At 34.8% G+C, this 14,643-nt stretch overlaps 1 protein-coding gene across 11 annotated transcripts in view; it reads left to right on the top strand.

The window, feature by feature from the left end:
- The window catches only part of MBTD1 (mbt domain containing 1), a 35,338-nt gene that overhangs the window by 11,579 nt on the left and 9,116 nt on the right, over positions 1-14,643 (top strand). For 8 of the 11 annotated variants that reach the window (XM_083805243.1, XM_083805238.1, XM_083805237.1 and 5 more), the window contains 10 exons: positions 3,772-3,889; positions 4,450-4,584; positions 5,086-5,174; positions 6,338-6,572; positions 7,825-7,880; positions 8,170-8,274; positions 9,100-9,247; positions 11,845-11,927; positions 12,215-12,449; positions 13,065-13,142. In XM_083805243.1, the coding sequence (XP_083661369.1) occupies positions 3,772-3,889; positions 4,450-4,584; positions 5,086-5,174; positions 6,338-6,572; positions 7,825-7,880; positions 8,170-8,274; positions 9,100-9,247; positions 11,845-11,927; positions 12,215-12,449; positions 13,065-13,142 (1,282 nt within the window). Of the gene's footprint in view, positions 1-1,319; positions 1,449-3,771; positions 3,890-4,449; positions 4,585-5,085; positions 5,175-6,337; positions 6,573-7,824; positions 7,881-8,169; positions 8,275-9,099; positions 9,248-11,844; positions 11,928-12,214; positions 12,450-13,064; positions 13,143-14,643 lie in introns of those variants that run through there. The other 3 variants (XR_014574003.1, XM_083805235.1, XM_083805236.1) reach the window with 2 other exon arrangements.

The raw sequence follows: 14,643 nt of genomic DNA, 5'->3' as shown, positions 1-14,643 counted from the left end.
CCTGTCCAAGATAAAGGTGTAGAATTGACACTACAGTAAAATAATGACACATCTTCCCCGAAGTTTATTATTAGATGATATGTGTACCTGATCGTTCATCTGCTTGGATATTTATTAGGGAACACTGGGATCAGTGTTAAAGAAAACTTAAGCAAAATCCCATGTCTTATTCCCTTTTGTTTGTTTATTCATTTCATAACCCAGCATACTTCAGTATTTCAGGTCTGGTGTAATTTTCCCAGATTTGCCATTTTCTTGCCTAATGTGGGGATTTATTTACTCTTCAATTTATCACATTTTAGAAACAAAATAATTGAAATTCTCTTTATGGCTTTTTCTGTATGAGAGGAATTAATTTCAGAGGTTTTTTTGATGCCCTTAATGTGGCTTTTGCACTTCCTTGTTACCTTCATTCCAGACACCTTGATGTTTCAGTGTTGACTAACGCTAACGAAATTCACTAGCAATACTGCTGCAATGTCCACTTTCTAGGTCAGTAAACTGAAACAGAGAAGCTGTTTTGTTTGTTAGTTTTTTGTATAGGAAGACTGTGGCAGAGCCAGAATTACAGTTTGTGCACCTTGCCTCTTTTATAATTGCTGAATTTTTACTATGTATTTTGTTATAATTTAGCAATATACAGTGTGCTCTATTTGCTATCTCCATTGGTAACTTGCATTCTGGTTTCATTATTTTCTTAAAGTTTCTACTTTTTTATGCTTTTGCTTTTATTAGCTGAAAGCAAATAGTGATTTGAATCATGTGTCAGTACTACTTAATGGTGCATTAAGTTGTACGTTAACAGTAATTATTCTTTTCCCACTCTGCTGTTGAGACACATTTTCTGAAGTTATGCATTTTATCAGTCTTTATTCCAGTTAAATTCAATTCTGAGCTGAAGTATTTTTACTCTTTGTTTCTTTTGTTACTAAAAAAAAAAACAACCACCAACAATAACAAAAAATATTTGAATTATTTGGGAGCATTTCCAGGATTTTGCACTAGGTGGCAGTGCTTTGCTTCTAGCTTTTAAACCATTGTACACATTGTCTTCTCTGCATTACCTTTTGTGGGGTTACAGTTTACACACGGTAGCAGCATTGTATCCTTATGCTTCAGGAACTGAAGCATCTCTGACATTAAAATCCTGATTCCAGTTTCAAATCTGAAATCATGGCAATATGGATGCCATCCAAAGCCTTTAGAAGCAAATAATTTAACCTATGAGCTCTTTGTTCAGCTAAGCATGTGGGGATACTGAGCGCTCAGGCATTCCTTTCAAACCCTGTCAAACAGGACCTTCCTGATTGCAACTTACCTTGCAGAAAAGGCAGCTGCCGCTCACAGATAAACCCTCCCAGGTCATCTCCCGGAGCAGGAAGCGATGAAGCAGATCTTCCTTGTTTGGGAGTAACGTGAAGCGGATCTCTTCGTCATGAGTCTGAAAGGTAAATTTGTTCTTACCTGTAAATTATGGTTCTGCTAGTTCTTACTATGCCAATCCAGACTTCAGAGTTACCTTTCCAGCCAGCAGATAAATAAAACTTGACGCTTATATAGTGCTTTGATTTTTATTTTTCAAAGCATTGTGCAAACATTAATTAATTGGACAAAGACAGAGAAGACAATAAGGAAGATGGCTACTATAGCCCTGGTTTATCCAGTCTTCCTCCCGTCAGAATATTATGGGTGAAAAAAGAAAAGGTGTGCAGTATACTAGGTATACTGTAAACCATCACTTCAGGACAGTAATGTTATCTGGCTTTTCAGTAATGATGCTGCACAGGATGGCTTCCTTCTTCTAAAGGGTGAGCCATATGGATTGGTGTAGGAGAACTAGCAGAACCAATATTTTCACAGACAAGGACAAATTTAACTTTCTGCTATTTCCCTCTATACCAATCCACATTCTAGAAATAAAATATTTGTGACATTTCTATTATCAGTTGATGGGAGAAGTGCTTTTCTATACTTTTTTCTCTGAATCAACTGAATAGATGAGCAGGCAGTAAAATATATTTTAATGTAGTGCAGCTGGATTAGGAAGTTATTCAGCACTGCTATTTTTGATTGTTTGGATCATCTGTATCTCTATACAAGGCAACAAGATTTACTAAAATATGCAATTTGAAAAGTTTATTTCCCCATTTCAATTCAAAAAGCTACAAATGTCAATTTAGAGATGATAGTGAATATGCAGTAGGACTTGATTAAGAAGCTGCATCTGCATACTTCGTACATGAAAATAAATCATCAGCTTGCAAGTTTTCTTTCTGTCTGCCAGATGGCAGAAAAGAGCTCTACAGTCTAGACTGGTGTAGATGGGACATAGCAGAACATGAAGAGACCAGGCTTCAAGAATAAGAAATTAGCATATTTGCTCTGACTAACTTTAATAGTTAAAACTTGTTTGAAGTTTTGCATGCCTAGCCTCAAATATTTCTACAAGTGAATGGTATCCCCTTTTAAGATAACTTTAGTCTTTAGAGCTACTAGCTGGCCATTGCTGATTGCCAGCAAAATTCCAGTATTGTGATTTCCAATCATTCAGGCAGGATTAATCCAGTTTTCCTCTCCTGTGGCTCACAGCCAAAAATCTGTGAAGTTAGAGGCTATTCCCAGTGAGCTGTGAAGTTCTCTACATTTGCAAAGAACCTTGACCTTGTAAATGAAACACAGCCTTAGAATACAATATATAACCAGGGGGTTCCTTTAACTGTCCCTGTATATGGACATTGTCTGAACTGATTAGAATTTACTTTTCTCAGAATACATTACATTTGATATACCTGTTGTTTTAAAATAGCCAAAATCTGAATCTTCCTGTTCTTAGTGGTCTCTAGCTTAGACTGACTCAATTTATATTTTGTTACTGTTAACTTTAGCTGAGTAACTTCTGAGGTTTTAAAATCTTTAGCACTGTGCATTTCTTATATCTCTACTATACCATCTTTGACTATCTTTCATGATGCTCTGTTCAACAAAACATTCTTCCTGACAGAGCAAACTAAATGTTGGTTTTTATTTCCAGTTTCCCAGGCTCCTTAGGAATTCATCAAGCTTCTATTTCTCTTTGTTATTAACACATTAGTCTAAGCTCTCAAAGGACAGCGTATGTGTTTCCCTTTAGCATTCATTAAAAAATTAAACTCAGCCTTCTGGTTTTTTGATTTATTGATAGAATAATTACTTACAGATGATATGAAAGCCTGTTCCTGTGAGAGGATCTGAACCAATGGGTGATAAAACCCACCATAATAAAACTTCAGAATAGATTCAAGAAATAACTTGTAAGCGTTTTTCAGGCACGTTACTGATTTACAGAATATAAAGATTTTTATGTCTGTTGCACAAGTATGAATTTAAAGTGCCATAATTTTCTGCTAATAGAGTTGAAGAGGGAATTATACTGTTCTCACTAAAATCAGTAGGTAGCACCTAGTTGAAACATAATGGAACAAAGCTGACCTCTGAGCGTATACAGTTCGTGCTTATGCTTTACAGGTGTTTAAACTTGGAATCCTAAAGCTGTGGTAGGAAATACACAGTAATTGTAGTGTAGCAGAACAACACGTAAGCTTTAGATAAATATCCAAATTAGGTTTTCATAGATTATTTTCTAACCATGTTTGTCTTATGTATATTGATTTTGATATTTTATTTGAAAGTTACTCACAAAACACTAATACGATTAAAAAAAAAAATAGTTATTTTCATGTGCTGTAAATAAAGTGGTGAACTGTTCGCTTCCCCCCCTACCTTAAACGTTAGGCACCTATGGGGACATGCTGGGGTGATATCTCAGAAGGAGTACGAGTGGAGGTTCCAAACACGGACTGCAGCCTACCTACCAAAGTCTTCTGGATAGCTGGAATTGTAAAATTAGCAGGTGAATATATTTTACTTGAAATTATTGAAATACTCAAAATAATTCTGTGAAGGGAGCTGATAATATAGTCAGTAGTCACCTGGTTAGTAGAATATCAACACTACTTAGGGTGTCAGTGCTGTATTGCTAGGTTATGTGTTTTAGCATTACCCCTGTCACACTTCTACAGTAGCTTCAAAGAGAGTTGAGAGCATCTGTTTTTTATATTGCTGGAATTCATTAAGAGCAGTGCCGGATGAGAGGATAAGCAATTGTATGATAACGAGCCTTGTTAAAAAAAAAAAAATCACTTTTATTGATTAAAAGTAAAGTTAAAAAATGAGGGTTATATATCTAAAATATGAAAAAGCGCAGACTGCAGGTAAAGAAACAATTATTTCCCTATAGATAATCTCTAAAAGCTTATAGTACAAGAATTTTAATTTTATTTCAAGTGCACTGATAACATAAAGCAATGTGCCTTAAGAATAATGTTCTAGAAAAAGTTCCAGTCTAGAAAATCCAATGTAATTTATGCTGGGTAAAGAAATACTAATAGATTTTTTTTATAATTATTTCAGGCTACAATGCTCTGCTAAGATATGAAGGCTTTGAAAATGATTCAAGCCTTGACTTCTGGTGCAACGTTTGTGGGTCTGATATCCACCCGGTTGGTTGGTGTGCTACCAGTGGAAAGCCTCTAGTCCCTCCTCGAAGTATGTAAATAGTAGCCTCACTGATTGCTATAATTACAAAGTGTTTTCTTACTAAATTTGCTTATGGTTCTGATATCCAAGTGTTTCTTTTTTTTTCTTTTTTCTTTTTTTTTTACCATAGCAATGATTTCAACAGTTAGAAATAAATCATTTGATCTGTTGGAAAAATAAGGATTTGGCTTGCATTGGAAGTGTTTCTTGTGGTAGCCCCTCTGGTACAACTTACTTTTTAAGATCAAGGTGGAAGCGGTTAGCTAATCAGTGATGTGAACATGCACTGATTTATATTCATATTTTGTTATTAAATTCTTCGCCCTGACATACCCATACATTTAATCTTGGGTAGCATTTATTCTCTAAAGAGGTTTTTGTCATTATTTTCATTCAGGCTTTTTAACAGTCGTCTAGGATTTCTTCTTTACATATTCCAGACTATAACATTGTCTCTAATGGACACAATTAAAAATCAGTGGCTTATTTTGTCCCCTTCATTTGCAACAGCCATCCAACACAAATACACAAACTGGAAAGCTTTTCTAGTGAAACGACTTACTGGTGCCAAAACACTTCCTCCTGACTTTTCTCAGAAGGTAAGGCTGATGCAATATCAATGATGTACTGTGAACAAAATTGCAGCACAGAGTGAAGAGCCAAAATATTTTACAATGGCACAGTAGCTCCTTTTGTAGTGAAGATGATAAAGTAGTTTCTTCCCTTGAAACAGTTTTCCTGAGAATCTCTATTCTTCGTTTATCTCCACACTTGTCAATGTGATGCTGTTTGGAAAACGGTTTCCTCAGAACAGAAGTAATTTTATTTTAAAAACTAGTTAGTCTACTTTAATTTTAAAATACCCCAATTAAAAAAGTGCTAATAAGCTACCCTGTGATACAAGAAAAATTAAATCTGATCTAATTCAGCAATGATTTTTATTGTGCACTGTTACAAGAAACTAAGCAAAATTAGTTAATATAACACGTATCTAGATGCAAAAAAAAGGATGCTTTTAATATTTTTCATCTGCTCTAGATTAGATTTCCTGTCTAAGTCATATGGCAGCTGCCTGTATGGTATGCTCTAAGTTAAATTAATTATTATGAGATGGTACATAGGTTTTAGTAGGAATATATGAAGTATTGTTTTTGTTGTCTTAACATTGCATCTAATAACCTCACCCGCCTCGTTTTTTTCTGAAGCTGTTCATTTGTATTTAAAAACTGGCTCTGTTGGAAGCCAAATTAAGTTGGCAAAGTCTTGAGGCAGGATAACATCTATTTCCATTCTGTTCCTTTCTTTTTGGTATATGATGAAATATGTTTGTGAGTGGTCAGTTTTAATTATATTTGAACATTCTTTTTCATGCCGCATAATAATTTTAATTTTGTGTTTAAAGATGCCAAAGCAAAAGGGGTTTGTGTTGTTAAAATTGTTACTCAAGGTAATTTTATTCATTGTTACTAACTGAACAAACTTTCATTAAGTCAAAAGAAAATTCATTTAACCTTTGTGAGAGCTGTGTTAGGGCTGTACTTGATAAAAGTTACACCGTTGTAGGATCTATTCTAGTTAGTCTTGTGAAAATGTTATATTTTGACAATGAAATACAAGAGAAATCATTTGTGTCACTTCTCCAAGTGGATTAACAAGTACTTGAATTAAATGGAAAATGCTTTGATACTGTGCTTTAACAGTAGAAGACAGATGACTAAGCTGAAACATTTTTACAGAATTTCTTTTTTCCCCTTATTTTAAGGTGTCTGAAAGTATGCAGTATCCGTTCAAAACTTCCATGAGAGTAGAAGTTGTTGACAAAACACACCTTTGTCGAACAAGGGTAGCGGTTGTAGAGAGTGTCATTGGGGGACGGTTAAGATTGATATATGAAGAAAGCGAAGACAAAACCGATGACTTCTGGTGCCATATGTACAGTCCACTCATTCATCACATTGGTTGGTCTCGAAGTATAGGACATAGATTCAAAAGATCTGGTAAGCCTTTTGCACTTCAGAGGTGTCTTTGGGGCACTAGTGGCTTGGAGAGACCTGACTTAAGCAATACTGTCACGTTATAAAGCTAATAAAACTAGCTTTAGCAGTTATCTTTAAAAGTACATATAATGGGGTATAGGGACATTTAGCAATTATACTGTCATTCCAGAGTTTCAGTTAAAAGTATAACTAGCATTTTCTATAGTGTTGAAAAAGCCATAATAAGTTTTAGTTGAGTTGTAGTATATCAATATCTAGAGGGATTCAGTCTTAAGTAGTGGTTAACAAATTGTCTCTGAAGGAAAACCTTGAACTGCAGTATTCAAGCATGGTAAACTTCATTTTTCATGCTGATATCTGGAATTGCGCTGTCCTGCTCCACTAGTTTCTTTGTGTTTGTCTCTTATACAGTACAACATGAGCAAGTATCGTATGGGATGCATTTCTTTTTTCCCCTCTCAAGTTTAAGGATTATAATTTTTTTGAAAGATTTATGTTTTAGAAATCCATGGGAAGGAAAGATAAGACAGTATAATAGATGATATGTGGTTAAGACCCTTATTATCTAAAACACAAAAGTGATTGTAATTTGAAATATTTAAGGCTTCTAAATGGAAAAAGAGTCTGTTTTTGAATCTTTTCCTGTTGCGCTGTGACTGTGGCCCTTGTCTGAAAGAGCATTTCTGTAAAACAATTCACAAGGCATCCCTTCAGGACAGTTTTAGCACTTAAACTTTCACTGAAACTGTTTATACATAAGAGTAGTTAGAGAAATCAAGAACAGTGCTGTTTCCTATATATAATGTCTCTAGCAGGGTTTCAGGGATTCAACAGCTGGCAAAAACCAGTTATGTATATAGAATGATTAGACATAATTGTATACAAAATTATATGTAATTACATAAAAGTAATTTTCTATCATAACATAGCGCAGAGAGGTTAACTTTTTTTTTTTTTTGCAAAAGTGTCTATGTGTTAGTAGCAATTTGGTGACGTAGTTGAGCTGTCTTGTGAAGATTGGATTTTTTTTTTTTCCATAAATGAGGTTGTGTTAGAGGTGTTTCAGGTAGAAGTCAATGAGGAAAGTGGAGTATGTCCCCCAGTTTTTTTAGGGTGATCTTATCATAAACTGTGGGCCTCCCACACTAATAAGGTGATTGCATTCTAGTAGTTTACATATTCAGAAAAAACATACTGTTTGCTTGCTCCACTAACAAAACCTCCAATTAACATGTACTCTTATTCCTTGTAGATATTACAAAGAAACAGGATGCACATTTTGATGCACCCCCACATTTATTTATGAAGGTGAGCTTGCTAGCAAGAGCAGTCTTTTCTCAGAGTCAATTGAGGACCTTTAGTTCCTGGTATTTATAAAAATAGATATGAAACTCTGTTTAAGTCCTGGAAATATGCCCAGCAAAATCACTGGTGTTTTTTATTCATACAGTTAACTAATTTGACCTTCTTAACATAAACAGAGGTGACAGTACAAGTATTTTAGTCTGTTCTTTTGACTGTGTGTGGTTTTATATTGGTCAAAGCTTATTAGATTCTTAGCTTCTGATGCTGTTATCTGATATTTTTTTTTTTTTAGGTAAAAGAGGTTGACACAGCTGGAGAATGGTTTAAAGAAGGAATGAAATTGGAAGCTATAGACCCCTTAAACCTTTCAGCAATATGTGTGGCAACTATTAGAAAGGTAAGAAAACAAACGTATGTATTGGGAAGATGGACAGGAGTCCGTTTTTCATTTACCTTTATTCAGGTTTGAAACAAAGAAAGAATAAATTCATTGTTTATTGAATGCATCCATTAATTGTTTATATGCAAGCACTATGAAAAAGAATATACTCATGTAACTTTTTGATTTTTGATCTCTGGAAATTCAGCCTTATCTTTAATTTGGATGTAATAGCTTGTGAGATTAATTTTCAGGACAGTCTTCTGCTAACTATCTTAAATATTTTGCAATTCTGTTCCGAAAAGAAAAAAAGCCTCATCTTGCTTACTTTCTGAAGTCTACGAAGACACTTCAAGGATGATCTTTTCTTCCTAGCTTAGTTGAAAACGACCCTATATATGTGATATACGTACTAAAAGGGGAAAAAAAATGTAAAAAGTAGCTTAGCATCCTAGCATAACCTTACCAATGATTGTGGTAATTATTTTGAATCTTTTTTTATTAATAGTGTACAGAATATCCTTACAGGCTAGAGTAAACTGAATTATAAAGCTTTAAAAGTACAAGTAGTGTTCACAGAAAAATAAACAAACTAGAGCTCAGTGAAAGGAAATGTTCATCTCATAACTTTGCAGTTAACAAAGGTACATTTGACAGTAGCACACACCATCGAGGAGACAGGTATGAATTTTTTTTGTTCGTTATACTATAATTGAATGTTCTTCTAAGTATTTTCGTTATTACTCAGTTATTTTTTCACTCTTGAAACATGGCATGCTTTCTTTCTAGCCTTATCACACAGTTAAAGGTATTTAATGTAAAATTTTGTTTTTCTTTACAAAGGTTTTAGCAGATGGCTATCTTATGATTGGGATTGATGGCTCAGAAGCAGCAGATGGGTCTGATTGGTTTTGTTACCATGCCACTTCCCCTTCTATTTTCCCTGTTGGTTTCTGTGAAATTAACATGATTGAACTAACTCCACCCAGAGGTACATATAGCATTCTGACCACATTTTACTTTGAATATTTTTTCAGTGATATTGTATGTGCCATATGCTTTGTTTCTTAATTCAGTCTACAAAATTCATGTCACTTTTTAGGACTCAAGTCAGAAACAAATACAGCAGCGTAACTTCAAAGTAATCTTAAAGATAACAAACTTTTCATTTAGAAGAAATGAAATTGAACATCTGTATGAATCACTGACTAAAATCTGCTTTTGCTGTCATAAATTGAGGATAGCCACTTGAATAGTATAGCCATGAAGTGAATGGGAAGTGTAAATATGCTGGTCACTGAACAGTTCGTAATATGTCATTGCTTGGGAAGTCCTGACTGCCAGAGGAGTAACAAACATTGTTGAATTATCTCAGGCTTAGGTTAATTGATGATGATGACAGTAAATTTCTAGGAATATGCACAAACTTGAACTTCAGGGAAGCATCCATTAGAGCTGTATGCTTCATAATCCCTACTGTAAGGAAAAAGCTGTCTGTCCACTAGCATATGTGCCTATAGAAGTACCTTACTACCTTCATCTTTCCATTTTATTATCTTGCTCTAGCAATTTATAAAGAGGATTGCAATTAAGTGTGTCACAGCAGATGATTTTTATGGATTTTTTTCTTCATTTTCCTCTTTGCAGGCTTCTACTTGTATTTATTGAATGATTTTCTAGGTAACTACACAGACAGTGTAATGCAACATGAAGAAAATCATTTCATATCATTTTCATTACTGCACACTAAAGGGTTCCTTAAGTATTTGTAAACTGCAGTTAGACAGATTTACTATTTTTCACAGTCAGCTCATTTAGTGAATTTATTGCATAGGAATTCATGGGCATGATCACTCCTCAAAAAATGAGGAGTCTCTTGCAATAATAATCATTGTTGCATGGGGAAAAAGTGTGTGTATCAATATCAGCTAATTTAGAAATAAATGCATTAAATGATACAGAATAGAAAACATTCCCTTTTATGATGACCTCCTTTTTACTCTTCAAACATTATTTACACAGTGTGCAAATTGTATTATTAACACCTTTATCATACTATTTTTTTTGTATTATGGCAGCTTTTTACCTACATGTATTTTTTCCCTTTTATTGCAGTTTTCCACAACAGTCCTGTATCGTCCTCTGAGAGACGATTTAAAATCACACATGCATTAATCTAAATGTCATTTGAACGAGGAGTTAGGAGTAAAATATAGGCCATAATGTGCATTAACATACTTAAACATTTTGTTACTGATTTAATAGGATCGAAGTGGTTAAAGTTTCTTAGTTCTTATGACGTATATTCCACTCTCCACATTATGAGCTAGAAAAGGGACAGTTTCTTAAATCTGACTACTTTAACAAAGACCACATGCGCATGTCTCTGTGTGGTGAAAAGTAAATTAAAGGACTCGTATACAAATATGTTGGTCTAGCCAGAGGAACTGTACATAAATGAGGCAAGTATTAGTACACAAAAAGTGGTATATTACTACCCTTAACAATTGCTAGCTATCCAGCTACATCTGTTCACGCAGATACCACATACCTGATGTGAACACCCTTTTTCAAATTACAATTAGCAGTGTGGATAACTTAAATGAGTTGCTATGAAGTCACTGGACTTCTTGTTTGTAAGCTCATTCCTTCCAAACATCTTGATCCCTTGCTGAAATCAGCAGAAGCTGAAGATGCTTAGATTCTTCTAAGGCTGAGATTGTATTTTGAGCTGTGAGTGGCAGCTACCTGTTGAGTCTGACCATTCAGTACTGAGCTGTGACTCAGTGGGAGCTCTCTACACACACACAAATGAGATGAAAACATTTCCCATAGCTCTCTCCCCATGCTATACCCAATGCACCGTGATTGTTCAGAATGTCCAACATTGGATGCTATCACAAAGAAATCTTTCAAGGTGTTGTTGCTCTAGGAGTTAGAATTTGAGGATTGCGAGTCTAAGCAGCTGTAGGAGTTGCAAACAAACAAAAAACCAACCAAACAAAAAAGTCCTACATCTTTTAGGCATATTCATTAGACAAACAAAAGCTGAATATAAAATAAATTTTCTTACCTTTACAATAGCTTTTAAGATTGGAAAAAAAATCCTGTAATTTATCCTATTCTTGCTATCTTTAACCTTATTATTTAAGTTTTAAAATATCTCTACATGTTCTTACAAGTCTGTTCCTAACGCATAAAATTTTTCAATAGTGGAGCTCTTTCCCCACAGGAAAGACACTGGATGTGCTTAATTACATGATCTGTTCTGGGTCATTTGTGTGGGGCATTGTAGAGATCAAGGATCTACGTGGACAGAAAGCTTCAAGTGTGAATGATTAATCTTAACATCAAATGACACTTTCTGTATTATCTAGAAGTTCACTCATCTTTGTTGCAAACGGGCAGTGTCCGGTTGACTGTCTTGTCCCTTAGACGAAAGCTAAGAGAGTGGAAGTTTCTGATGTTAATATTTTGCTTCTTTGTTGTCTTTTTAGCCATAACACAGTGCCAATATACTGTTCTTGTTGATGTTTCAATACATGAAGTTTGCAGTTGATGTATGAAAATGTTGTTTAAAATTCACAGGGTATGCAAAACTCCCTTTCAAGTGGTTTGACTACCTCAGGGAAACTGACTCAATAGCAGCACCTGTAAAGCTCTTCAATAAGGTAATAAATATTATGCATGTGTATTTGAATTGCAGTTAGTATTTTCTTTAGATTTGTCTGCATACTCCATGGGATTGACCCAGTTCTTTGAGTAGAATTGTGGAAAACTAAGGCACCAGGGACTCTTTAGAAATAGGAACCATTTGAGTATATTAAGCTTGAATATCTCTGAAATGTTAAATACAGGGCTACATGAAACTTCATAAAAGATATTTGCTTTGTGAGTATGCTTTACTGATATAGCATGTTTGTTGATGTTCGACTTGTCAACGTGCTTACTTTTCCAGGAAGTTCCAAACCATGGGTTTCATGTTGGAATGAAACTGGAGGCTGTTGATCTGATGGAACCTCGCCTGGTATGTGTGGCCACAGTAACTCGCATTATCCATCGTCTGTTGAGGATACACTTTGATGGGTGGGAAGATGAATATGATCAGTGGGTGGATTGCGAGTCCCCAGACCTGTATCCAGTGGGATGGTGTCAGCTAACTGGATATCAACTACAGCCTCCAGCACCACAGTGTAAGTTCTGTCATGTAAATAAAAACAGTTTACTGGTCCTTATCGACATGTGATGATTTTCCTAACTGCATCCTTTCCAAATTAGGTCACCAGGCATAACAAAAACGGAACAAACTCTTGTTAATGCACAGGAGTGCAGAGTTCTAATCTCTTCCACATTGACTTTCAAAGTACTTCTCAGCATTTCTGTGGCTACTTAAGTTTTCTATTTTTCCTGCCAAGTGCTTATTTAATCTAGGAAAAAAAAGCTTGTTATTTACTTACAAGGTCTGGAGACGGAATTTATATTGCATGAAGTTTGCAAATACTCAGTGTGTTCATAGCTATTCACATGCACAAGTATTTATGTAAGAAGACTACAATTCATTTACTGCATCAACACGTGGCCTGTCAGGTCAAGTTAAATGATAATTGTGTTTCAAGAACTGTTAATTGTTTATTGGGAAGGTAGTATTAGTTACTGTTAGTAGTTTAATGAGAGGGTTTTTTCCTCAATAAAGGTATTCTGCCTTCATTCAGTCACTACAGAGAAATCTGTAGCAGCTTTGACACATTTTGAAGTGTTTTTCCAAAATAGTAAACTTTAATTTTGTACTCTTAATTTTTTTTTTGCAGCATCAAGGGATAACCAGTCAAGTTCATCAAAACAGAAGAAAAAATCGAAATCGCAACAGTACAAAGGACATAAGAAAAGTGGGTGACAAAATAGCATTTGCACTTTTCTCGTTGTTTAAAAAGCTTGTGGTCTCTCCTTAAGTCCCTTTTCTATTTGGAAGTGCTGTTTGTGTGTAAAACAGGTGTTAAGCTTAAAGGTGCAGTATGCCATAAAAGGAACTCTTAAAATAACTAAGAATATATATATTTATTTTTTTTGTAACTTGCAACAGGATTGATACTGTTAATGATCTGTGAATTGTAGATGAACAAATGTTATAGTAATTTCAGAATCCAGACATTATTTTAAAGAATACGTTAAGTAAGTTGGAAGAGTGCCTTATACAAAATCCTGAGGTATCCGTTAATACGGTTTTGACTCTGCTTTTGTAAAACAGATGTAAAAATAAGATTCAAGTTACTTGGGTCTAAAAGAACTACATGTAGAAAATTGATATTACTGTCTAGCTGGATCCTTTTGAAAAGAAAAAGAGACTTTTTTTTTTTGATGAGACATCTGTGGGAAGCAGTATGTAAATAAAACTACTTTTACATGACTACTTTCAAAGACAATAAATAGCATTGCAATTTGTGACTGTTCTTGTCACATGACGATTTTTAAGAATCTGAGCTTTTTAACAGAACTATTCAGGTTCTTCCCGTAGTTATTGTTTCCCTTGGGATCAATTTTTCTTTAAAATCACAACCAATTTGAAGTTTCTTTTGCACAAATGCACATCTTGCATTCCTCCATATTTATTTCCATGACACTAACTGTTTAAGCAGAAAGTCTTTTTTGTATGAGTAAAATAAATGGAGCAGAGATAGCCAGTCGCAAGAGGACCTTGTGCCTTCTCCCATCGTTGACTGAAAATCAGATCTGCTTTCTGTCCTGAAAGAAGAACCAGTTCTGCCACATAAGAATGGTTTGTCTTGATAGAAGTCAGTGGCTTAGTACAGGACAGCCTAACTATGTTTATTATATTTGGAGCATCAGCTCTTTATGCTGACTCATTCTTCTGGTGTTTTCCTAGAAAGAGTGGAGTGTTGAAAAGAAGGTGCAGTATTTTATATTGCCAACACATGGACAGATCAGCTACAGAAAAATTCTATAATCTGTTATCTTCATTTGGCGTTGCTTCTTGGTCAAGCTATTTTCTAGTGTGACAGCCTAGCAAACAATAAAAACAGTTTTGATAATGTTGAAAGTTTTTTTTATTCCCCTGCAAGTTGGCAAACTGAACTAAAAATCTTTAATAGTCCATAAGGTGACATCAGGAGAGATTTTACTATACAAAATCCTGTTCTAGGCAAGAAACTTAGGCCTTTCTTACCATTAGAATTCATATCATCTTGACTTCTTTAGGCTTATTTCCAGAGAATTTTGTTGCTCTGAGACTTGAGTTCATTCAAGAATAGAACTAAAATTTGAAGTCTGAAAGACAGAACCGTTTTCCCCCATCCCTTTAAAACTGACCTTATAATACAGAGGCTGTTGAAATCTGAACTATGCTATTCTATATATGTGAAGTACAGCTGC

This window comes from Anser anser, assembly GCF_964211835.1.
Source record: "Anser anser genome assembly, chromosome: 19".
Taxonomy (NCBI): domain Eukaryota; kingdom Metazoa; phylum Chordata; class Aves; order Anseriformes; family Anatidae; genus Anser; species Anser anser.
Note: the sequence above shows the minus strand (reverse complement) of the source record. Positions and strands in the feature narration are given on the sequence as shown.